The following is a 26,056-nucleotide window of genomic DNA, read 5'->3' on the forward strand; positions in this document are numbered from 1 at the left end:
CTGTGCTCAGTAAATAAGTGAATGAATGAAGAGGCATCAAGAGGTAATTAACCAAAAGCTCCTGCAAGGTTCTTTAACAGATTGTTGGTGTCGTGTAAGGAGCACAAACCTGGGTTCCGGTTCCGACTTGCCCACTTCTCAGCTGTGCGCAAATGATTGCCGCTCTCTGAGGGCCTCAGTTACTGCATCCGTTAACAGGAAATAAGCACATACTTACCTGAAAAGGCCAAATGCCTACTTTATAAAGGAGAAAGGAACTAAGAGAAGAAAAGAGCTTCACGTAAAATAAACGCTCCGTATATATAACTTATTATATATAATTGTTTTTACCGTAGGACCCGCCCGTGGCCTCAGTTTCCTCTTCTCTATCACTAGTTGATATCCCCGGCTCCTTCCGCAGGGTGTTTCTGGCGCCACAAATCTCGTCCGCGGCGCTAGGAGAAAAGAGAGACGCTCCCGCAGCCACTAGAGTCCGGTGGTGAGGTCCAATAGCCCCGCCCCGCGAGCCTGAACCTTTTACATCATCAACTCGGCGCCAGCGCTGCGGAGGGCCCGGGGGCCTATCCTGGGTGTGGCGCCACCTTGGGGAGGCCTTGGCGGACGCCTGCAAGTCAACTGCTTGGTTCGGGGGCGGCTCGGAAACCGCAGCTGACCGTGACGAGGGGCGCGTGGAGCCGTGGGGACACGAAGTCGGGCGGCAGGAGAGGCGGCCCGGAGCTCAGGCGGGGCACAGCGCCGGCAAGCGGGCGCCTGGCGGGGCTGCCCGGCGCGGGTGTCCCGGCGATGTGTGGCGCTGAAGCGGCAGCGGGAGCGGCGGCGGCGGCGGTGGGCTCGGCCTCGGTTTCGCGGCGGTGCCGGCGGCGGAGGCGGAGGCGCAGGCTTCTACTCAGGACCTGGCGAGCCCGGGCCTAAGCGGCGGCCCCGCGAGGCCCCAGCACATCGCCCCGGATCGGGGCCTTCCCCGCCTCGCCCTGCCCCGGGAGCCTGCCTCCCCGGCCGGGGATGAGGCCGGGAGGCGGCCGCGCGGGGCCCAGCACAAAGGCTTGTTCCCGGGGGCCGCTGCCGCCGCCGCCCCCAGCCTAGAGCCGCCCGCCGAGGCCGAGCCGGCGCCGGGGCCGTCATCCCCGCAGGTCCCCGGGGGCGGCTGCTGCCCGTCTCCCCGAGACCCAGGACCCCGAGCGCTGAGCCCCTTCTTCCTTCGGCTGCGGCGGGATCCGGCAGCTGCGCAGCCTCCGCTGCTCCCGGCCGTGCGGGCCCCGCGGAGCATGTGGGAAGAGAGCGACATGGAGAAAGCCATCAAGGTAAGGGGGAGATGCCCCCTTCCTCCCCGCTTTGTCTCTGTGACATTCCTCTCGGCTCCAACCTCAGAAAGCGGAGAGAACTTGGAGCAACTCCCGGGTTTCGGTTTTCACTGGGTTCCGTGGACTGCGTTTTACAGTACTGGGGCGAAGGGTTTGTGTGTGTGGGGAGGGACATCCGACTCTCTCCGACTTACCTGCTTAAAGCAGGGATATGATTCCCCGCTTCGCTAGAATGGAAGGTGAGTGGCGTGGAGATACTTGATGTGAGTAGGACGGAGGGGGCCCCACTACTGTTTTCGATCATTCCCCAAGTGCCATTAGAATTTGCTTTCAGATGATCTGCTGCAACACCACTTGGAGAGCTGGACCTTACCCATCGCTCCAGATTTGTTTTAAATCTGCTGCTGCGGAAGGAGGTGATCGCCTTCTTACAAGACCTGTCCTTTGGCAAATAAGTTGTTCTCACTTTTCCGTGTGGTCCCTCCCCTATTCCTGTTTCCTTTTCCTTCTCCTCCTAGGTAGCGCTAAGTTTATTTAGAAGGAGCTAATGGTGTCCTGTAAGTTACTGCTCTGTTAACCAAAATAAAAGCAAATATGTGTGTTCCAAAGTGACCCAAATAAAATGACACATTTTTTAAAACCTGCTTTTTACTCTTTTTTAAACAGGCAGACATTGAGGCATTCAGTCACAGGAGTCAGAAATTTATTATTTAGCTGTACTTAGGAAATTAGGTTCTTATGTGAATTGAACACTGAATCTTAAAGTTTGATATGTATTATTTACTTATTTTACAGTATTAGGTCAACTCTGTGAATTTCATTTTCCCTTGAGGGACAGGCAACTTGGGGTTATTTTCCCCATCAAGACACAATCACTACAGTCAACAACTAATTAATAACTTACACATCTAACAATTTTGGGGGTGGTAAAGTTTATAGAAGTCATCAGTCACTTCAAAGAAAATTCACCATTTAAACGAGGCATCAAAACAGAACATACACATTAAGGAAGATCAAACTTTAAATAGTAGAAATAAAGGTTCTAAAAGACTACTTTGATAGATACATTTTTTTTCTTTTGGTTTGGATTTTATTGGTACAGCGGCGTGAATTGCCTAAAGTTATATGATTGGGTTGTGAATCAAAATATATTTGGCAGATTTTTAAATTCAAGAAGTATTATCTGCTTTGTGCCAGGTGCTGTCTTAGGCACTTGTAGTGCAAAGCCAGACTCCTAGATGTCCCTCTTTCATAGAGCTTCTATCTAGATGGTGGAGTTAGGTAATAAACATTGCCAGGTGATATAATTAAGTATTAAAAAGTGGGGAGTACTACGTTAGGAAGGGTAGGCAGGGAAGGCTTTCCTGAGGAGGTGACATTTGCATAGAGCTTTGAAGGGAATGAGGGAACAAACCTCCACTGTCTTGGGGAAGAATATTATAGGCAGTGGGAACAGCAGGTACAAAGGCCCTGAGGTAGGTGCGGGTCTCGTGTGACCCAGGAACAACAAGGTGGCTGGAATGCAGAGATAGAGATATGTGATGAGATAGGTGATGGGAAGCCACAGTATACACAGGGCCTTGTAGGCCATTGTAGGAACTTTGGCTTTGACCCTGAGTAGAAGGGGAAATCTCAGAGAGTTTTGAGCAGAACAGGGACATAGTTCTAGTGGGCAAATGTATAAACGGGGAAGCAGTGTTACTGAGTGATTGTTATAGTTTCTCCAGGTTGACTGATGAGTTGAAATTCAGCCTGGCCATTCATTTAACTGTGTCCTTGAATAAGTCACTTTACTTCTTTGTCACTTAGTTTCCTCATCCATAGGAAGAGGATAAAAGAATCTCCTCAGCTTAGGGTTTTTTTGAGAATTTAATAAGCACATGTATCTAAATGTGCTTACAGTACCTAGCATTTAGTAAGAACTCAATGGATATTAGCTCATAGCAACCTAAGAATGGTTTAGAAAGAGTTGGGGTTTTCTTCAGTCAGTCACTATTGTCCAACTTAGTTTTCTTAAAACTTTTTAGCTTTTCTTCATGTACTTACTAATAGGTCATTGGTGAATCTTCCTACTAATTTGGGTGTGTCCAACCAATACAAATTAGTGGAGTTGAAAATATCTGATCTAACAACCAGTACTGACGAGGATATGTTCCCTTGGCAGCAAGCCAGCATCACATCAAATAAAACTTTTGGTCTGTGGCATTGTGTTGTATTCATTGTTTTGCTTTTTTGAGGCTGTCCCTCATTTGGTAAGAACTGAGACCTCTGGAGTTCAGCTGGAAAAGCTATTTCCCTGGGTTCTCACCACAACATTTAAACTTCTGCTGCCTGATTACCTGAGAGTGGGTGGATTGGACTTTAAGATCTCATCCTATTACTCTTCAAGGTATTAGGATAAGGCCAACTGGCTACAACCATAGACTCTGTCTTCTCATTTCTGTCTCTACTGCCATAGGCCATGACTTCACTGCTCCCAAGTCACTTAGCTAAACCTAGATAATGAACGTTTTGGGATTAGAGATTGCCTTACATATTTGTTTTCTGTTGTATATGGCAGAGTTTTTAATACTTTATGAACTTAACGAAAATTCATTTTCTTAGTTTTAAAAACATTAAAAAAATTGCAGTTATAATTCACATACCATAAAATTCGCCCAAGGTAAGTGTATAATTCAGTAATTTTTAGTGAGTTTATAGAGCTGTGCATCTGTCTTCACAATCCAGTTTTAGAATTTTTCTATCTCGCCTCCGTCTCCCCCACCCCACCCCTGTCCCTGGAAAGTTCCTTCTGCCTCATTGTAGTCAGCCTCTACTGTGACTCCCCACCCCAGACAACTGCTGATCTGCTTTCTGTCACTATTCTTTTGTCTTCTCTAGAAATTCCAAATAATCAAAATTATATAATATGTAGTCTTATGTGTTTGGCTTCTTTTACTTATACTTTTGAGGTTCATCCATGTTAGTGTATGCATTAGTAGTTCACTCCTTTTTATTGTTGAGGAATGTTTTTATTGTTTATCCCCTGTTGATGGACATTTAGATTGTTTCCAGTTTTTAGCTATTATGAATAAAATGATAAATAAAACTTGTCCATACAAGTTTTTGTGTGAACGTATGTTTCATTTTCTTCTGGGTAAATACCTATGTGTGGAATTATTGGGTAGTACAGTAAGTTTATGCTTAACTTTTTAAGAAATGGCAAAACTTTTCCAAAATGGAATTGTTCCAAGACCATTTGTTCAAAACATTGTCTTTTTGCTTGTTGAATTACCTTTGTTGAAAATCAGTTGATCATAAATGTATAAGTTTATTTTTGGATTCTCTTTTTTTCTTCTTTTCCTTTTTTCTTTTCTTTTTTTTGTTTTTGTTTGTTTGTTTGTTTGATTCTCTTTTCTGTTTCATTGATCCATATAACTATCCTTATGCCAGTGCCACACTGATTTGATTACTGAAGCTTTATGGTAAGTTTTCAAATTGGGTAGCATGAGAACCAACTTGGTTTTTCTTTTTCAAAATTAAGCTGGCAGGACTTCCCTGGTGGTCCAGCGGTAAAGAATCTGCCTTACAATGCAGGGGACACGGGTTCTATCCCTGGTCAGGGAACTAAGATCCCACATGCCGTGGGGCAACTAAGCCCACACGCCACAACTACTGAGCTTGCACGCCTTAGCTAGAGAACCTGTGTGCTGCAGACTACAGAGCCCACGTGCCCTGGAGCCTGTGCGCCACAACTAGAGAAGAGAAAACCTGCCCGCTGCAACTAGAGAGAAGCCCGTGAGCTGTAACAAAAGATCCCGTGTGCCGCAACTAAGACCCAATGCAGCCAAAAATAAATAAAATAAATAAATAATAAATCTCAAAAAACAAACCCCAAGAAACCTAGGAAACTGAAGGTTTCTCTATATATAAAAAAATTAAGTTGGTTATTTAAGTTCTTTGTATTTCCAAATAAATTTTAGAATCAGCATGTCAATTTCTACCAAGAAAAGTGTGCTGGGATTTTGACGGGGATTCCATAGAATCTGTTGGTCAGTTTTAGGACAGTTGCCATCTTAACAATATTGTCTACTAGGCCAAGAACATGGTATAACTCTCCATTTTTTTCCCGGGCCTTCCCCTATTTATCAGTGTGTTTGAGTCTTTAGTGTATAGATCTTCTTTTGATAAATTTATTCCTAAATATTTTATTCTTTATGACGCTATTAAGAGTGGAATTGTTTTTAAAAATAAATTTATTTATTTAGTTATGGCTGCATTGGGTCTTTGTTGCTGCGCGCGGGCTTTTCTCTAGTTGCGACGGGGCTTCTCACTGTGGTGGCTTCTCCTGTTGCGGAGCACGGGCTCTAGGTGCGTGGGCTTCAGTAGTTGTGGTGCACGGGCTCAGTAGTTGTGGCTTGCAGGCTCAGGAGTTGTGGCACACAGGCTTAGTTGCCCCGCAGCGTGTGGGATCTTCCCGGATCAGGGCTTAAACCTGTGTCCCCTGCATTGGCAGGCGGGTTCTTAACCACTGTGCCACCAGGGAAGCCCCCATTTCTAATGTTAATAACTTGTGTTTTTTCTCTCTTTCTCAGTCAGTCTAGCTAAAGGTTTGTTAATTTTGTTGGCCTTTCAAAGAATCAGCTTTTGGTTTTCATTTATTTTTCTCTATTTTCTGTTTTCTACTTTATTGATTTCTGCTCTACTTTTTAATATTTCTGCTTGCTTTGGGTATAGTTTGTTCTTTAGTTTTTCAAGGTAGAAGCTTAGATTATTGATTTGTGATCTTCCTTTGTTATAGAGGTATTGATAGCTAAAGCAGTGTTTAGTGTTTTCATCTAAATGCTGCTTTAGCTGCAGCTCATACGTTTTAGCTTATTGCGTTTTCATTTTCCTTCAGATCAAAATATTTTCTAATTTCCCTTATTATTTCTTCTTCATTGGTTATTTAGAAGCATATTACTTAGTTTCTATATATTTTTAAATTTCCCAAATTTTCTTCTGTTGATTTATAGCTTAATTCCATTATTGTTGGAGAACTTTACATAATTTTAATTTTCAGAAGTTTATTGAGACTTATGACCTAGCATGTGGTTTATCCTGGAGGATATTCCGTGTGCACTTAGGATATATATTCCCCTGTTGTTGAATGGAGTGTTTTGTAGATGTCAGGTCAGGTTCATTGATAGTGTTGTTTTCTACATTCTTGCTGATTTTCTGTCTAGTTTATCTGTTATTGAGAGTGGAGGTTTTGAAATCGCCAACTATTATTTTTGTTTTTCTTTTCAATAATTATTTATTTATTTGGTTGCACCAGGTCTTAGTTGCAGCAGGGGGGCTCCTTTAGTTATGGCACTTGCACTCCTTAGTTTTGGCATGCCTGTGGGATCTAGTTCCCTGACCAGGGATTGAACCTGGGCCCCTGCACTGGGAGTGCGGAGTCTTAACCACTGCACCACCAGGGAAGCCCTTGAATTGATCTTATCATTATAAAAAGTTCCTCTCTTTCTCTATTAACATCTTCTGTTTTAAAGTCTGTTTTATCTGTTGTCAGGTATAGCTACTCCAGCTTTCTTTCGGTTACTTGTGGTATATTTTTTTCCATTCTTTTTTTTTTTTTCATTTTTTTAGTAAAGCATACATAGCATGAAATTTACCATCTTAACCATTTTTACCTGTATAGTTCAGTGGTATTAAATATACTCATAATGTTGGGCAACCATTACCACTATTCAACTCCATAACTCTTTTCATCTTATAAAACTGAAACTCTACCCAGTAAGCAGTAATTCCCCATTGCTTCCTTTCCCCCAGTCCCTAGCAACTGCCATTCTACTTTCTATGATTTTGACTATTCTGAATACTTCATATAAGTAGACGCATATAGAATTTGTCTTTTTGTGAATGGCTTATTTCACTTAGCATAATGTCCTCAAGGTTCATCTGTGTTGTGGCATATTGCAGAATTTCCTTCCTTTTTAAGGGTGAATAATATTCCATTGTATGTATAGCCCACATTTTGCTTATCTATTCATCCATCAGTGGGCACTCAGGTTGCTTGCATGTATTAGCTATTGTAAATAATGCTACTTTGAACATGGACATACAAATATCTCTTCAGGATCCTGCTTTCAACTCTTTTGGGTTTATACCCAGAAGTAGAATTACTGGATCATATAGTCATTCTATTTTTAAGTTTCTGAGGAACCACCATACCATATTCCACAGCAGCTGTACTATTTTACGTTCCCACCAATAGTGCACAGGGGTTCCAGTTTTCTCCACATTCTCTCCAATACTTGTTCTTTTCTGTTTTGTTGTTGTTGTTGTTTTTAATAGTGGCCATCCTAATGGGTTTGAGGTAGTATCTCATTGTAGTTTTGATTTGCATTCCCCTAATGATTAGTGACATTGAGCATTTTTCATGTGCTCTAGGCCATTCATGTATCTTCTTTGGAGAAATGTCTGTTTGAGTCCTTGGCCCATTTTTTGAATTGGGTTGTTTGGGGGGTTTTTTGTTGTGTTTTAGGAGTTCTCTACATATTCTGCATATTAATCCCTTATCAGATATATGATTTGCAAATATTTTCTCCAATTTTGTGGGTTGCCTTTGTTACACTGTTAATAGTGTTTTTTGTTTGTTTGTTTGTTTTGCGGTACGAGGGCCTCTCACTGTTGTGGCCTCTCCCATTGTGGAGCACAGGCTCCGGACGCGCAGGCTCAGCAGCCATGGCTCACGGGCCCAGGCGCTCTGCAGCATGTGGGACCTTCCCGGGCCGGGGCACGAACCCGTGTCCCCTGCATCGGCAGGTGGACTCTCAACCACTGTGCCACCAGGGAAGCCCCTAATAGTGTTTTTTGATGTACAAAATTTAAAATTTTCATAACATCCATTTTGTCTATTCTTTTGTGCCTGTTCCTCTGGGTTTTTTTTTTAATTTAATTTTTTTATACAGCAGGTTCTTATTAGTCATCCATTTTATACATATTGGTATATACATGTCAATCCCAATCTCCCAATTCATCCTACCTCCACCCCCACCCCCCACTTTCCTCTCTTGGTGTCCATATGTTTGTTCTCTACATCTGGGTCTCTATTTCTGCCTTGTAAACTGGTTCATCTGTACCATTTTTCTAGATTCCACATATATGTGTTAATATACGATATTTGTTTTTCTTTCTGACTTACTTCACTTTGTATGACAGTCTCTAAGTCCATCCACGTCTCTACCAGTGACCCAGTTTCACTCCTTTTTATGGCTGAGTAATATTCCATCGTATATATGTACCACATCCTCTTTATGCATTCATCTGTCGATGGGCATTTCAGTTGCTTCCATGACCTGGCTATTGTAAATAGTGCTGCAATGAACACTGGGGTGCATGTGTCTTTTTTTTTTTTTTTTTTTTTGCGGTATGCGGGCCTCTCACTGTTGTGGCCTCTCCTCCGGACGTGCAGGCTCAGCGGCCATGGCCCATGGGCCTAGCTGCTCCGCGGCATGTGGGATCCTCCCAGGCCGGGGCACGAACCCGCGTCCCCTGCATTGGCAGGCAGACTCTCAACCACTGTGCCACCAGAGAGGCCCTGAACAACACAGATTTGAACTGTGTGGGCCCACTTATGTATGGATTTTTTTTCAGTAAAGATGGATTACAGTACTAAATGATCTGTGGTTTGAAACCATGGATGTGGAACTCCTGATACGAAGTCTGACCCTAAAGTTATACTTGGATTTTGTTTTTTTTTTTGCAGTACGCAGGCCTCTCACTGTTGTGGCCTCTCCCATTGCGGAGCACAGGCTCCGGACGCGCAGGCTCAGCGGCCATGGCTCACGGGCCCAGCCGCTCCACGGCATGTGGATCTTCCCGGACCGGGGCATGAACCCGTGTCCCCTGCATCAGCAGGTGGACTCTCAACCACTGCGCCACCAGGGAAGCCCCTATACGTGGATTTTTGACTGTGCCAGTGCCAGCACCCCTAACCCCCTATCTTGTTCAAGGGTCAACTGTACTTCATTCCATGAGTCTATATCCTTATTTAAGACAGTGTATAGATTAAATATATATATATTTATTTATTTATTTGGTTGTGCTGGGTCTTAGTTGCGCCAGGCGGGCTCCTTAATTGTGACTTGAGGGCTCCTTAGTTGTAGCTCGCCTGCTCCTTAGTTGCAGCACATGGGCTCCTTTGTTGTGGCTTGTGAACTCTTAGTTGTGGCATGCATGTGGGATCTAGTTCCCTGACAAGGGATAGAACCCAGGCCCCCTGCATTGGGAGCACGGAGTCTTAACCACTGTGCCACTGGGGAAATCCCAGTGTATAGATTTCTTTAGCAGAACCCAGTCAATGTATTTGTCATTGATACATTTGAGGTAGTCCATAATTTTCTTCAATAAAGTGTCTTAATTGACCCATGCCTTTTTACTTTCTCTTTGCCATTAAAATATGTGAGAAAATATGCCATCTACACATAGAAGAGTCGGCTGATGTGAGAATGTTACTTCTTTTGCCCAGCTGGGCTTAGTGAAGTCTTAGAACTGGTTAGTGTTTATGGCACCATCAACAAATGTGCAAGAATTAAACCTGGTAAAGAGGACAACAGACGTAAGAAAAACAGGGTTCAGAGATCAGGGCTGTAGAGAGATCTGGTAGTGCTTCTCTTACCTTCTGCAAAGCCAAGTGTCAAAACTTCAGTCAGAGCCTCTATAATTTGAACTTTCTTGGCTGTCCATTAGGTAGAGTACCATCTTAATAAGCACCAGTGCAGTGAAGAATTTGGTCTAATATTATTTTTACATCCCAGGAACTGGACATATGAATAGTCCTTTGATCTGACTGTAACAAATAATTCCGTAGAATGAATCTGTCTTTTCCATTGAGTCTCCAGTGAGTGTATGTCTTCATTAGAGGCCTGGCAAATTTTACTCTACCATGAAGCATAGACTATGCTCCAATTCTTTCTTTCCCAATTCTGTCTTCCTCTCTGTCTTCTCAAATACTTCTGAATCCGGCAGGATAGGCAGTGGAAACATGAAGGAGGTAGACAGGTTAAATGGGTAGGTTTGAATTCTGTTTAGGAGATGGTGAGTGGAGACCTGGGACCTCCCTAATTGGGCAGGATTCATTCCTAATCCTCATGCAGGGGCCTGGGCAGTTACCCCTGATAGCTGGGGATGATGCCAAAGATGAATGATGCTGGGGAAGAGGCCAAAGCCATAGTTTCTAGTCTTATCAGTGCCTATAACTCACTGTGTGACTTTGACAAGCTCCTTAACCCTGATACACAGTTTTTCAGAAGAGAGTTTGTGTAATGATTTTGCTAGTCCCTCGCAAATCAATGTCCTTCCATCACCTGGTTTTAGTCCACCTTTCTAGTCATTCATTCCATAGTTATTGAGCATTTACTATATGATGGGAACCTTTATCAAGAACTGGCAGCAGGAAGGTGTGGAGATGAAGGCTATTCTAAACTTGTTTTATACACTTACATATTCATTGGACAGAAGCTGTTTTCATCTCTGAACTTATCCTGGTGTCTGGCACTTACTGCTCATTGAGTTTGTGTTACATGGTCAAATATTCTGTTCCTATACCTGGGAATCAAGATTCTGTTGCTAATTATAATCTATCAGATTTTCATTGCAACAAAACAATTTGATAGTCTCATGAGTTTTGGCCTAATTTCTTCAGGTCTGTAGTCGGTTTTCTGTTCTACCCGTGGAACCCTGAAAAATGAATTTTAGCCTACCACAGTTTAAGTGTATGGCTTTCTTGCCTAAAAACATATGGCAACAGAAGCTCAATATTTAGTGACTACACAGTAATTCAATAAAAACTTTAATTAATTTGTAGAGGCTGTATCTGGAACTATTGAAAGCTATTGGAATCTATTAAAACTGTGAAGAATATAGTTATACAGTGAACGTGACAATATCTTTGTACTCAAAATAGCACTTGAAAACTAGATAAATGTACTACAATATTTATTACTATTTTATTTGAACTTTTAAGGTTTAATTTATTCAGTTATTCCAATTTGATCAACTTGTTCAAGGATATAGACCTCTATATCATAGCAGCATATATCAGACCAGTCTTTCTAGAATCTCAGAAAATATATTTGACCATTTGGCAAATAAGTACTTAGTAGTGAAACATTTTGAAAGAATATCTTCTTCCCACACTCAAGAAAAAAAAAAACCACGAGTATTTACTCACGTGGACCTTGCAGATGAGCTGAAGAATTTCTTTTTATCCTAAAGTTTGCCTTCTCTTGTTGGAAAGCAATGCCTAGCATAGTCCTGTAGGCGAAATGTGTAATTATAAAGCCCTACACAAAGCTCTACTTATCAGCTTCTTTCAGAAGCTGAGATGTTGAGCATTAAGGTTTTCTGTTGTCCCACCTCTGCTTAACTATTCAGCTTTTTAACTGGAGAATCATTCTCTGCCTCCTCCATTTTTATTTTAATAGGAAACCTCCATTTTAGAGGAATACAATATCAATTGGACTCAGAAGCTGGGAGCTGGAATTAGTGGTCCAGTTAGGTAAGAGACCCATGTGCAAACTATGACACGATTGTTCTCAAGAGGACCTGTTCGAAATACATCTTAAGTTAGAAGCATTAGGTTTGCCAGATTTGTGAAACAGCCTTAATTTAACAAGCAGAGGTATTTATGATAGGCTTTTTCTCATCCATTTAGAAATATATTTAAGTGACGAAGTCACATGATCTGTAACAGAATCATTTAAGATGTTGATACCATGGAGCCACTGTATGAGTCACTTGTAGCCAGCAGAGGCCATTTTGTCTTTCTTGGCCAGCATCAAGTTGATTTCACATGTCTAAGGCCTGTGAAGGGTGGGCGAGATGCCTTTCTGCCTTTCCATCTGCTAGACCTGGGGGCAAGTTTGTTCTGATGTGCCTGGATATATTTTTGATTAGAAGCACAGTTCTCAAAGAACAGCTTGCTAAATTAGTTTTCACTGTAACTTAGATAATTTCTGATTGAACTTTTTTCTCCAAATCTAGAGTCTGTGTGAAGAAATCTACCCAAGAACGGTTTGCACTGAAAATTCTTTTTGATCGTCCAAAAGCTAGAAATGAGGTATGGTCCTTTATTGCCTTGATTTGCCTAAATATTTGAAGTGCCTAAGAATTATTCTTTTTACAAGTAAGGCAGCTTCATGGAGAGAATACAGAGATTCACAAAGAATTTTATGTTCATACTTACTCTCTTTATATTCATACTTTTTGCTATTCCATGTTATCATTATAAAGCACTTCTTCATCCATCAATACCAAAAGCTGTTAGTGAAGTCTTGCTTCCTTTCAAACCACCTTTTGTTCTTTTTCAATTAATGCGATTCTTATACCGCAAAATACTCAGGTTTACTTCAGCTTTTGCTTATTGGAAAAGGTCTTTAAAGAGTGGAGATAAAATAGTATGAGGAAGGTTCTAGTGAATAGTGTATTGAAAAGATGTTGCAGGAGAACTCTGAGGATGTATTTCTAGTTTTTAATAATAGGCATTTGTTTAAAATTATTTGGATGTGGTGATGACATGTTAATAATATGCAATGAAGGACTTATTCTTTTGCTTAGAGATATATGAATAATTTCTGAAATAAGATGTATTATTTACCAAATTTTTCATTTGCTAATAGATAGGACAGTAGAAGTAAATAAACCTGTTGGCGAGGTTTTTTTCATGGAAAGAGCATTAAGGAGGTAATCTGTGTATGAAAACACTTTTTTTTTTACATCATTCCAGGTGATAAGGTTTTTTACTGTAATAGGCTCATCCACGGGCCTAGTGTGGTCAGTTTTGGGGGGAAAGTTTGGAGAGAAAATGTTGGCATCCCCTATGTACAGAAACATTTCCTCTGTTCTTCTTTAAGGTACGTCTGCACATGATGTGTGCCACACACCCAAATATAGTTCAAATCATTGAAGTGTTTGCTAACAGTGTACAGTTTCCTCATGAGTCCAGCCCCAGGTAAGACTACACAGGGTCATTATCACATGACCACCTCTCCATATGTAAGCCAAGGTGTAGTGGGGTCTTCTTTTCTTTTGTGCCCTCTTTCTCTCCCTTCCCTTCCCTCCCTCCCTGCCTGCCTCCCTCCCTTCCTCTTTCTTTTTCTTCTCTCCTTTACTTTTTAATTTGGAAATTTTCAAACATTTGTAAAAGAATCATGTAATGAATCCTTAAGTACCCATCACCCAGCCTCAACAGTTATCAACTCATTGCCAGCCGTGCTTCATCTATACCCTACCCACTCTCCTGGGCCCCCCTGAGTAATGTGGAATTAAAACAGATTCTATTTCAAATTAGCAAAAGGAGACCAAATATTATTCTAGGCAATGTCTTAGAAGTTGATATGGCAAAAAGCCCTTATTGCTGAATCTGACATTCCTTTTAAAGGAAGAAATCAACATCATTCTTTTAGCCTCCAGATGTTTGGCAAGCTCATTGGGTGTCATTCTAAATCTTTTCCAGGGAATTCAAAGTTAAATAAGGTATGGTTTCCATTGAAGGGACTGAGATGTAAACCTATTATTCTAGCAGTGTGATAGGTACCAAGGAGAGGCATGCATAAAGTATTTTGAGCTTACAAAGGAGGAGAGCTGCCCTCTGTAGGCTAGGGAGGCGAGGTGTCTCAGAGCAGTTACGTGGGGGCGAGGACTTGAAGGGGGTGAGTAGGAGTTTTCCAGATGGAAAAAGATGGAATTTGTAAAGAAGAATGGGAAATCAAATGATTATTTCTTAAAATTGTGCTCTGTTGGTGAAAGCATTTGGATGGAAGCTGGAAGCATTTATATCAAAGAGTGGTAACCAAAATTCGGATTTTTTTTTTTCACAACATGAGAATTTTTGCTTTTATTTAGTAGCTGTGTAACCCTATCTGGCTATCTTGCTGGGCATGCTGTGGGTCATATGGAAAACTAGTGGAGTGGGGGCAGGGAGTAGAGAGGGGGAGACACACACACACACACACACACACACACACACACACACACACACACACACACACACACACGAGAGTGAATAACCAAGACAGCCCAACTGAATGACTTGATATTCATGTCCTATACAAAGTCGTATTCTGTTTTCGATACACTTTCAGTGTAGCGTCCATAAAATGTATATACAAGTTAAGTACAGAATCTTCAAAAGGATCATTGTCTTCAAAACTAATTCTTCTGCTTTCTTTTAGCTTCTTAGAAACCTTTAGGTCAGGGATAGTCCTCATTCATAGTGCCCAGCTGGTAGTGACAAGGAATCCAACTCAAAGGGGCTTGGTAGGACTAGATTTAGGAAGTAGTAACACTTTGTAGATGAGGTATCTAGGTTAGCTACTTGATGTTTCAGTTTTGTTTTGTTTTGCTTTGTTTTTTAACTTAACAAAATCAAATGCTTTCAAACAGGGCTCGACTCTTAATTGTAATGGAGATGATGGAAGGGGGAGAGCTATTTCACAGAATCAGCCAGCACCGGCACTTTACAGAGAAGCAAGCCAGCCAAGTAACAAAGCAGGCAAGTTAACCCCGGGTACCAATCAAACTGCCAACGGTGTTGGTTAACAAGCACAATTTCATTGGGGGGAATAAAAGAAAGCTTGAAGAAAAGCTCTATTTGATCTCTCATTGCCTGCTTTGTTATGTAATTAGAAAAGATGCCTTGACAGGAGGAATGTGACCCCCTTTTATGCTTTGGTGGGGGGAACCTGTATTCTTAAGTGGTTTTCAATTGTTTGCCTATGATAAGATTTAAATAAACTCTGGAAGGAAGGTAATCTTAACTCCTTTTTAGATTGTAGATAATCTTTAGACGTATAGCTTCCAAGCACTGTTATTGGACTTTGAGATAAAATGCTAGTGATACTACCTGAAAGACTGTATGGTGTAAAAATATGTTCTAAGGCAATTACATATAAGATACTTTATGCTTATGAGTCACCTTTCTCTCATCAGATTTTAATAGTAGTCTAAGGTCTTTGTAATTCTGGGTTATTCCTGGTTTTATGTTCTCTCTGTTTTGACATCACATTTTATTGCTAGAGGAATGATGTACGTCACAAACAATACTAGGAATCCAACTGGAAATAACCTCATGAGGAGATGAAAAAGCTAAACCCTCAAGGTTTCTCTTCAGGCCAAGCAAGCAAAGCAGAGAGAAGCAGGACACGTAGCCCAACTGGTTCTTAATGAAAAAATTCTTCCAAATTTTCTGTGAGCCTCAAGCATTTTTTGATGCCTCCTTTCTGGTAGGGAGGAACTGATATTTGGAATGCCAAGGCAATTCCATACAGAGTGTTAAAGAACAGATAAAATCTGTTCTATTTGATTTTAAAAATTATAGCTTGTATTTTTCAAATATTAGGCCTAAAGGATGAGCTCTGATAATCTTCTGTAAAACCAAACTCCTTTAAATCCACCTAAACAGGCAACATTTTCAACCAGTGGGACGGGCAGATTAGAACATCAGGTGGAAAAATCCATTCAGCTGCTTTCTGTTGTTCTTGAAAGCAGAACTTCAAGTTGGGCTCCCTGAAGAGTGCAGGTTTCCTCTGAGTCAGGCATTAGTGCCACTGCCCTGCTAGGGGGAAGCCAGGCCCTCTGAAGACTGCCTGGCCCAGTGTTTGCTTTGCAGTACTTGTCACATCTCAGATTAATGGAAGTGCAAGTATTTCATTTTTCCCATTTCATACAGGATTTAACCATCAGTTGATTATGACAAAGAATTGTTTTACTGTTGTATTTTTTCTTTTTATTGAACAAAATACAGCTTAATTCATTTCTATTTCTTGATATCTGAAATCTTACTTAATTTCTGCTTTAAAATTGAAAACTGACCACAGTCTTAATTGACTTAGTAAGGATCATTTTTTAACATCCTGAGTTCTCTAAACCAGGGGAATTAAAGAGCTATCTTTTCTAAGATATGGTTGCTCCATTATGTCCTTTCCAGATAGCTTTGGCTCTACAGCACTGTCACTTGTTAAACATCGCACACAGAGACCTCAAGCCTGAAAATCTGCTCTTCAAGGATAACTCTTTGGTGAGATGACTTGCCCTTCTGTATTTTAGTGCTGCTACTCTCAGTATAGTTCAGGAACAGTGTGTAGGTGTGTATATGTTTGGAGTGCTCTGAATCCATGGTGAAGAGGCTTTAGGCCAAAGCGCTGCAAGCAGCTTACTTTTCCCATATCTGTTTCCTTGCTAGAGGCTCAGAGAAATTGTACCATACCCCTGGCATCGATCATTTTGGATGACACTGATGTGTGTTTGTACATAAGGACTTTAGATTTTGGATATTATTTGGAAGGACTTTGGGAAGGGGCAGGAATCTATATGCTGTTATATGTTACCTTGGAACTTAGTGGTTGTGTTCAGTGTTAACCCTCATAAGGTGTGTTTTCCTCTCCAGCTCCAATCCATGCCCCATGCACTGTGTCCCACCAGATAACTTACTCTGGCTATCATGAAGCTGATGTTGAGGGTGAAGCAGCACCCTAGATTGATGAGAGATAATGGGCCAATAGAGTCAGGAAGCATCTTGATTTTAGTGCTGCCTTTACAAGTTATAAAACAGGGATAATTGTGAGTGGGTAGAAATTCCTTACTTCTGTATTACTAAGAACAGTTTCTAAATATGAATCATTGTCTCCAGAGCTGAGGACATGCTACTCATAGGTTCAGGTCTCAGCTAGAAACTCCTGAGAGCTTAAGGTAACATGTCTTGCACCTGCATTTTCCTTTAACGTTTTCTGAGAACTCTGGAGCGGTGACTCCCATTTGTTTTATTTCAGGATGCCCCAGTGAAGTTGTGTGACTTTGGATTTGCCAAAATTGACCAAGGTGACTTGATGACACCTCAGTTCACCCCATATTATGTAGCACCTCAGGTAAGCATGTGCTGTTTCTTCCGTAGGATGTGTCACCAAGCTGCCTGTAGACTCACGTTTCTTCCATTCCACAGCATGAGTGGGTATATATTACAAATGGAAGGAGGAGGACTCAGCTTCACAAACCTATAGGCTGCTTAATTTGGTGCAGGCATTTTATTCTTTTAAAAGCAGCCTTATTGAGGTATGATTAATATACAATAAAATACTTCTACATTAAGTGTAGTTTGATGAGTTTTGACAAATGGATACTCCTGCGTGAACATCACCAAAGTCAAAATACAAAACATTTCCATCACTTCAAAAACTGTCTTGTGTGCCTTTGCAGTCATTATGCTCCCAACTTAATCCCCTTAATTAAAACCACTGATCTACTTTGTCATTATTGGTTAGTTTTGCCTGTTGTAGAATTTCATAAAAATGGAATTTTGTACCTTTTGTGTTTCACTTCTTTGGCTCAGCATGTTTTTCAGATCCATCCATGTTTCTGTGTGTATCAGTAATTAGTTCCTTTTTATTGCTAAGTAGTATTCCATCATATGACCAAGCCACATTTGTTTATCCATTCACTGACTGATGGCCATTTGGGGTTGTTTCCTATTTTTCACCATTAGGAATAAAGTTGCTAGGAACATTCATTTACGAGTTTTGGGGGACATACCCCTACCTTTAGGTAAAATCTTTTTCCAAAATGGTTGTATGCACCACTAATGTAATGTAAATGTTCCAGTTTCTTCACATTCTTATCACCAACTTATGTTTGTTAGTGTTTATAATCTTGGTCATTCTGGTAGGTATGTTTGTGTTATTTCGTTATGGATTTAATTATAGCATTTTCCTGATGGCTACTGTTGTTGAATATTTTTTCATGTGTATACTGGCTGTTCTATTGTGAAATATGGGTACAACATTCTGTTGTGTAGTATGGGTACAAATCTTTTGCCCTTTTTGTGTTGTTTTATAAATGAGATATAAGAATTTTTTAAATTATATTCTGGATACAAGTTCTTTGTCATATATATGTATTAATATTTTACTGCTGCTGTAACAAATTGCCACAAACTTAGTAACTTAAAACAGCACACATTTATTACCTTACAGTTTTGGAGGTCAGAAGTCTGAAATGGTTCAGGATGTCAGCAGGACTGTGTTCCTTTTGGAGGCTCTAGGGGAGAATCCATTCCCTTGCCTTTTCAGCTTCTGAGGCTACCTGCATTCTTTGGCTTGTGGCCTCTTTTTTTTTTTTTTTTTTGCGGTACGCGGGCCTCTCACTGCTGTGGCCTCTCCCATTGCGGAGCACAGGCTCCGGACGCGCAGGCTCAGCGGTCATGGCTCACAGGCCCAGCTGCTCCACGGCACGCGGCATTCCCCCAGACAGGGGCACGAACCCGTGTCCCCTGCATTGGCAGGCGGACTCTCAACCACTGCGCCACCAGGGAAGCCCTGACTTGTGGGCTCTTCCTCCATTTTCAAAGACAGCAGTGTAGGTAGCATCTTCCAGTCTCTCTGACTCTGACCGAGGATAATTGGTCAGATTATCCTGGGTAATCCAGGATAATCCCCCATCTCAAGATCCTTAATTTAATCAAATCTTAGAAGTCCCTTTTGCTATGTAAGGTAACATATTCATAGATTCCAGGGATTAGGACAGGACTTCTTTGGGAGGCCATTATCCTGCCTACAACATATGTATTATGAATATTTCTCTCAGTCTGTGGCTTGCATTTCAGTTTTCTTTTTTTTTTTTTGGCCGTGCCACATGGCATGTGGGATCTTAGTTCCCTGATCAGGGGTCGAACCCATGCCCCCTGCATTGGAAGCACAGAGTCTTAGCCACTGGACCGCCAGGGAAGTCCCCATCAGTTTTCTTAATGATCTTTTGAATAGTAGAAGTTTTAAATATTGACCAAGTCCAATTCACCAATTTTTTTTTCAATGGTTAGTGCTGTTTGTTCCTAAGAAGTCTTTCCATATCCATGGAGATGAAGATTTTCTCATGTTTTCTTATTAAAGGTTATAGTTTTAGCTTTTACATTTTAGACTGTGATCCATTTGAGGTATGTGTGTGTGTGTGTGTGTGTGTGTGTGTGTATAAAGGGTCAAGCTTTTTTTCCCTTATGAATGTCGTTTCCATATCACTTGTTGAAAAGACTATCCTTGCCTCATTGAATTACCTTACAGTTTTGTCGAATTGAATTATTTTGCAGTTTTGTCGAAAATCAATTGACCATATATGTGTTGGTCTATTCTAGGCTCTATTCTGTTTATTTGATACATACGTCTATATATCATCTGGATCACTGTAGCTTTATATTAAGTCTTGACCTATATTAAGTCTTGACCTCAGATAGTGTAATAAGTCCTTCAAATGTATTCTTTTTCAAAATTGTTTTCACTATTCTGGATCCTTTGCATTTCTCTGTAAATTTTAGAATTCAATTCTCTATGACAGAAAAGCCTCCTGGGATTTGATTTGAATTGTATTTAATCTATAGATGAATTTGGAGAGAATTGACATCTTAACAATATAAAGTCTTCTATTTAATGAACGTGGTATATCTTTTTTTTTTTTTTTTTTCTGTATGCGGGCCTCTCACTGTTGTGGCCTCTCCCGTTGCGGAGCACAGGCTCCGGACGTGCAGGCTCAGCGGCCATGTCTCATGGGCCCAGCCGCTCCGCGGCATGTGGGATCCTCTCAGACCGGGGCACGAACCCGTGTCCCCTGCATCGGCAGGCGGACTCTCAACCACTGTGCCACCAGGGAAGCCCAAACGGTGTATCTTTCCATTTATTTAGGTCTTTCATTTTTCTCAGAAACATTTATATTTCTTAGTGTATAGGTTTTATACCTATTTTCTTAAATTTTTTCCTATATTTTATGTTTATGGAAATTATTGGAAATGATATTTTTAAAAATTTCATTTTCCAATTGTTTGTTTATAGTTTGTAGAGAAATAAATGATTTTTGATCCCTTGAATCCTGGGATCTTGCCTAAATCGCTTATTCTAGTAGATTTTTTTAATAGATTTATTAAGATTTTCTACATACAGAGTCATGTCATCTGTGAATAAAGATAGTTTTACTTTGTTCTTTCCAGTATGTTTGCCTTTTATTTCTTTTCCTTCCCTTATTGTGTTGGCTAGAACTACCAGTTGAATATAAGTGATGAGAGCAGACATCCTTGCCTTGTTCCTGATCTTACAGAAAAAATGTTCAGTCTTTCACCATTAAGTATGATATTAACTGTTATGTTTTTTGTAGATGTTCTTTATCAGGTTGAGGAAGTTTCCTTCTGTTCCTAGTTTACTGAAAGGGAATGTGTTAAATTTTACCCAAGGCTTTTTCTGCATCTATTGAACTGATGATATATTTTTTCTTCTTTATTTTGTTAATATGATGAATTAATTGATTTTCAGGCATTATACCAATCTTATATTCCTAAGATAAAACTCAGTCATGATGATTGATTTGTTTTGCTAGTATTTTGTTAAGGATTTTGTGTTTTTTAACAAAAGGGATATTGGTCCATAATCCTTTCTCATAATGTCTTTGCCTTGTTTCAAGGTATCAGGGTAATAATGCTGACATCATACTATTAGTTGGGAAATGTGTCTTCCTCCTTTATTTTCTGAAACAGTTTGTGTAAGATGGGTATTTTGGAGTTTTCATTGTGGATTTTTAATGATGTAATCAATTTAAAAATAGGTATAGGTCTATTGAATTTTTATATTTCTTCTTGAGCCAGTTTTAGTAATTTGTGTCTTTAAGAAATTTGACTGTTTTTTAATTTATTGGCATAAAATTATGATAATCCCTTATTAAACTTTTAAATCTTTGTAGGATCTGTAGAGATGGAGGTGGAAGTCTAGAAGTTGGCTTGCTGCTTCTGCAGTTAGTCCTTTAGTATGGGAGTAGGGAATTGAGTCAGTCTACTTAGGAGTTGAGCTTAGTGTGAGCTCTGTTGTTGCTATTGTTATTTTTACTGTGTCACTGGCTTGAGATTCCTCTCTTGTTACCTTGTGCTTAGGGTGGGGTTTGGGGTGCCACAGGTTTGTGTGTTTTTTTGTGTTTCTTCTCCATCTTTATCTTTGGCATTGGCTGTGTGCCTCTGCCTCAGAGGGGCTTTTGCTTCACAGTCTTTTTCTGCCACTAACAGTGGACTGCTGTTACTTATTACTTGGTGCTTGCTAGCCTGATGGAGGGTGATGGCAACGATGGGTGGAGAGGTATCTCTTTTCTGAACCAGCCTCAGTCTTGGTCAGGTCCTGTTTTCTTGGTTCTTACCATGGTTCGTTTATCCACTCATCTATTGATGGACATATACATATATATATAGCTGGTGCTTATTCTTTCCGAGATTTGTTTTATATAAGCCTTCTTTAAAAAAATTTTTTTATTGAGATGTAATTGATACATGATAAACTATACATATTTAACTTGCACAACTTATAAGTTTTGACATACACACACACTCATTAAACCATCACCACAGTCAAGGTAGTGAACATATTTGTCACCCCCCAAAATTTTACTGTGCCCCTTGAAATCCTTCCCTGCCTCTCTATTTTTCCCTTCATTGCCAGGCAGCAGTTGATCTGCTTTCTGTCATTATAGATTAGTTTGCATTTTCTGTAGATTTATATATAAAGTAGCACATCGTATGGTATTTTCTTTTGGGGGGGGTTTCTTTCACTCAGCAAAATTACGTTTAAGATTTATCCATGTTATTGCATGTATCAATAGTTCTTTCGTTTTTACTGCTGGGAAGTATTCCACTGTGTGGATATACCATGGTTCGTTTATCCACTCATCTATTGATGGACATCTGGGTTGTTTTCAGTTTTTGGCTGTTAAAAATAAACGTGTTACAAACATTTTTGCACAGGTTTTTGGATGGACATTTATTTCCTTTTCTCTTTGGTAAATACCTAGAGTGGAATGGCTAGATCATGTGGTAGATGTATTTAACTTACTTAGAAACTGCCAAGTTGTTTTCCAAAGTGGTGTTCAATTTTACATTCCCATCAGCAGTGTATGAAAGTTTCAGGTCCTCCACATTCCTACTAGCATTTGGTATGGACAGTCTTTTTATTTTTTATTTATTTATGTATTTTAATTTTTTTTAATATTTATTTATTTGGTTGCGCTGGGTCTTAGTTGCAGCAGGTAGGGTTCTTAGTTGTGGCTCACGGGCTCCTTAGTTGAGGCTCGCCAGCTTCTTAGTTGTGACACGTGGGTTCCTTAGTTGAGGCAGGCAGGCTCCTTAGTTGTGGCTCGAGGGCTCCTTAGTTGCAGCTTGCTGGCTCTTTAGTTGCAGCACATGGGCTCCTTAGTTGCAGCATTCATGTGGGATCTAGTTCCCTAACCAGGAATCAAACCCGGGCCCCCTGCATTGGGAGCATGGAGCCTTAACCACTGTGCCACCAGGGAAGTCCCCTGGACAGTCTTTTTAGCCATTTTAGTGACTGTGTAGCAGTATTTCATTGTGGTTTCAATTTGCATTTCCCTAATAACTAATGATGTTGAGCATCCATGGTGCTTCTTTGCTGTCTGTATATTTTCTTTGGTGAAGTATCGGATCAGATCTTTTCCCCATATTTTAAATTGGATTGTTTATTTTCTTATTGCTGAATTTTACAGTTTTTTAAATATGTTTTGGATATAAGTCATTTATCAGATATATGCTTTGGAAAGATTTTCTTCCAGTCTGTGGCTTATCTTTCATTCTCTTAACAGTGTCTTTTTCTTTTCTTTTTTTAAAAATTGAAGCATAGTTGATTTACAGTGTTTCAGGTGTACAGCAAAGTGATTCAGTTACACACATGCACACACACACATGTATATATACTTTTTCAGATTCTTTTCCATTATAGGTTATTTCAAGACATTGAATATAGTTCCCTGTGCTATACAATAGGTCCTTGTTGTTTATCTATTTTATATATAGTAGTGGGTATCTGTTAATCCCAAATTCCCAATTTATCTCTCCCCCACTTTCCTCTTTGAAAACCATAAGTTAGTTTTCTAAGTCTGTGAGTCTGTTTCTCTTTTGTGAATGAGTTCATTTGTATCACTTTTTTAGATTCCACATATAAGTGATATCACATGATATTTGTCTTTCTCTGTCTGACTTCACTTAGTATGATAATCTCTAGGTCCATCCATGTTGCTGCAAATGGCATTACTTCATTCTTTTTTATGGCTGAGTAATATTCCAGTGTGTGTGTGTGTGTGTGTGTGTGTGTGTGTGTGTGTGTGTGTGTGTGTGTGTGTGTGTGTGTGTGTGTGTCTATTACACCGTCTTTATCCATTCCTCTATCGATGGACATTTAAGTTGTTTCCATGTCTTGCCTATTGTAAATAGTGCTACTGTGAACATTGGGTGGCATATATCTTTTCAAATTAGTGTTTTCATCTTTTCTGGATATACGCCCAGGAGTGGGATCACTGGATCATATGGTAACTCTATTTGTAGTTTTTTAAGGAGCCTACATACTATTTTCCATAGTGGCTGCACCAATTTACTTTCCCACCAACAGTGTAGGAGGGTTCCCTTTGCTCCACACCCTCTCCAGCATTTATTATTTGTAGATTTTTAAAAAATATTTATTTATTTGGTTGTGCTGGGTCTTAGTTGCAGCAGGTGGGATCCTTAGTTGTAGCTCACCAGCTCCTTAGTTGCAGCTTGCAGGCTCCTTAGTTGCAGCACTTGGGCTTTTTAGTTGCAGCAGGTGGGCTCCTTAGTTGTGGCATATGAACTCTTCGTTGCGGCATGCAAATGGGATCTAGTTCCCTGAGCAGAGATCAAACCTGGGCCCCCTGCATTGGGAGCGTGCAGTCTTAACCACGGTGCCACCAGGGAAGTCCCTATTTGTAGACTTTTTGAGGATGGCCATTCTGACTGGTGTGAGGTGGTAACAACATCTTCTGAAGAGCAAAAGATTTTAATTTTGGTGTGAAGGCCAATTTGTTAATTTAAAAAAAAAATTTTATGGACTCTGCTTTTGGTTTTCTATCCAAGAAATCTGTCTTAACTCAAGACCACAAAGATTTTATGCTACAAGTTTTATAATTTTAGGCTTTACATTTGGGTCTGTGATCCATTTTGAGTTAATTTTTGTATAATGTGTGAGGTATGGATCCAAGTTCATTTTTTAGCATTTGGATATCTAGTTGTTCCAGTACCATTTGTTGAAAAACTATCTTTTCTCTACTGCATTGCTTCTGAGCCTTTGTCAAAAATCAGTCGAATGTATATGTGTGGGTTTATTTTTGGATTTTCCACTCTGTTCCATTGATCTCTTTGTCTGTCTTTACACTAATACCATACCGTTTTGATTATTGACACTTTTTAATAATTTTTGAGATAAGGTAGTTTTAGCCCTCCAACTTTGTTCTTCTTTTTCATAGTTGTTTTGGCTATTCAAATTTCTTTGCATTTCCATATGAACTTTAGAATTGGCTGTTTACTTCTACAAAAAAGCATGCTGGGATTTTGACTAGGGTTGTTTTAAACGTATAGTTCAGTATGGGATCACTGACATCATAACAATATTGAGCCCTCTGACCCATAAGCCAGCTGTATTTTTGTCTTTGGTTTTGCTCAGCAATATTTGTATAGTTTTCATGTACAGGTCTTTCACATGTCTTTTTAGATTTATTCTTAATTTTTTTTTTTTTTTTTTTTTTGCGGTACGCGGGCCTCTCACTGTTGTGGCCTCTCCCGTTGCGGAGCACAGGCTCTGGACGCGCAGGCTCAGTGGCCATGGCTCACAGGCCCAGCCGCTCCGCGGCATGTGGGATCTTCCCAGACTGGGGCACAAACCCCTGTCCCCTGCATCGGCAGGCGGACTCTCAACCACTGCGCCACCAGGGAAGCCCAATTCTTAAATTTTTATGCTCTCATAAGTGGTATTTTCTTTTTCAGTTTTAATTAATTCACTTTATTATTCTTGTGTGAAAACACAAGCCTTGTGCAACACAAGATGGTCAATGAATTGCTTATAGGGAGCCTTGGTGAGCACAGTCCCCTTCGAGAGGTCAGGTGTAAGATAGCTGTAGGTCTTAGAGGTGGCATCGAAGGTGGCCTTGGTAAAGTTGCCCAACGAGCCTGTGCAGCCGCTGACCAAGGGGTAACAGTTTTCAGTGCCTGCTGTCAGCAGCAGCTTTGTGGCCACGAAGACCAAGACACTAGCAGTGGATCTGGGTGCAAGGATGAAGCATACCAGCAGAGAGCTGCAGTATCCTGCCACCTTCAAGGAACTGTATGGGGTTTGCCAATCTTGTGTTTCCAGGAGTCCTATTACCCATGACAGCGGAGTGGTTGGCCAGGAGGATGGCCCTGTGGATGGCAGTGGTTACCTCCTTGGAGCACTTAACACCCAGACCCATGTGACTATTACAGTCCCTCATGGCAACAAATACCTCGAACCTGAACTGCTGGCCAGCACCATTCTGCTTTCACTGCTTTCAAAGGCATAAGGGACTCCCCTAGGGAAAAGTAACCTCAGATCGAGAGGAAGAAGAGATAAATTCTCCTTCAGGGACTTAATCTTCATGTCCTTGACCTCGGCAAACACTGATAATAAATTGCTGATTCCAAGAAAGAAAAAAGTTTTTGAAAGTATTTATGTAGAGTTTTTTCAGTTGTTGATTGTTGACTGCCAGTGACTACCCTCTTCAGCCTTCCAGCAGTCTGTCTCAAGCTGCAGGTCGCTGGTGTGATTTTCAGTAAACTGTCCCCTTTGGTGTAACTCTGACAGGTACTGGAGGCACAGAGAAGGCATCAGAAGGAGAAATCTGGCATCATACCTACCTCGCCAACACCCTACACTTATAACAAGGTAGGAGAGGAGACACTAATC

At 40.6% G+C, this 26,056-nt stretch overlaps 2 protein-coding genes across 5 annotated transcripts in view; one reads left to right on the forward strand and one right to left on the reverse strand.

The window, feature by feature from the left end:
• Nucleotides 1-341: 341 nt before the first annotated feature.
• MAPKAPK5 (MAPK activated protein kinase 5) overlaps nt 342-26,056 on the forward strand; it is a 40,456-nt gene continuing 14,741 nt past the window's right edge. The window contains exons 1-8 of one of the 4 annotated variants that reach the window (XM_079942594.1): nt 349-1,301; nt 11,753-11,826; nt 12,312-12,387; nt 13,181-13,278; nt 14,712-14,824; nt 16,259-16,344; nt 17,096-17,191; nt 25,955-26,035. In XM_079942594.1, the coding sequence (XP_079798720.1) occupies nt 1,266-1,301; nt 11,753-11,826; nt 12,312-12,387; nt 13,181-13,278; nt 14,712-14,824; nt 16,259-16,344; nt 17,096-17,191; nt 25,955-26,035 (660 nt within the window). In that variant the 5' untranslated portion in view covers nt 349-1,265. Of the gene's footprint in view, nt 1,302-11,752; nt 11,827-12,311; nt 12,388-13,180; nt 13,279-14,711; nt 14,825-16,258; nt 16,345-17,095; nt 17,192-25,954; nt 26,036-26,056 lie in introns of all 4 variants that reach the window. The other 3 variants (XM_079942595.1, XM_079942597.1, XM_079942596.1) reach the window with 3 other exon arrangements.
• Nucleotides 20,943-26,056, reverse strand: part of TMEM116 (transmembrane protein 116) — a 135,857-nt gene continuing 130,743 nt past the window's right edge. Inside the window, exon 12 of the mRNA XM_079942599.1 lies at nt 20,943-25,957. The gene's annotated coding sequence lies outside the window, so the exon portion shown is untranslated. The remainder of the gene's footprint in view (nt 25,958-26,056) is intronic.

This window comes from Stenella coeruleoalba (assembly GCF_951394435.1).
Source record: "Stenella coeruleoalba genome assembly, chromosome: 14".
Classification (NCBI taxonomy): domain Eukaryota; kingdom Metazoa; phylum Chordata; class Mammalia; order Artiodactyla; family Delphinidae; genus Stenella; species Stenella coeruleoalba.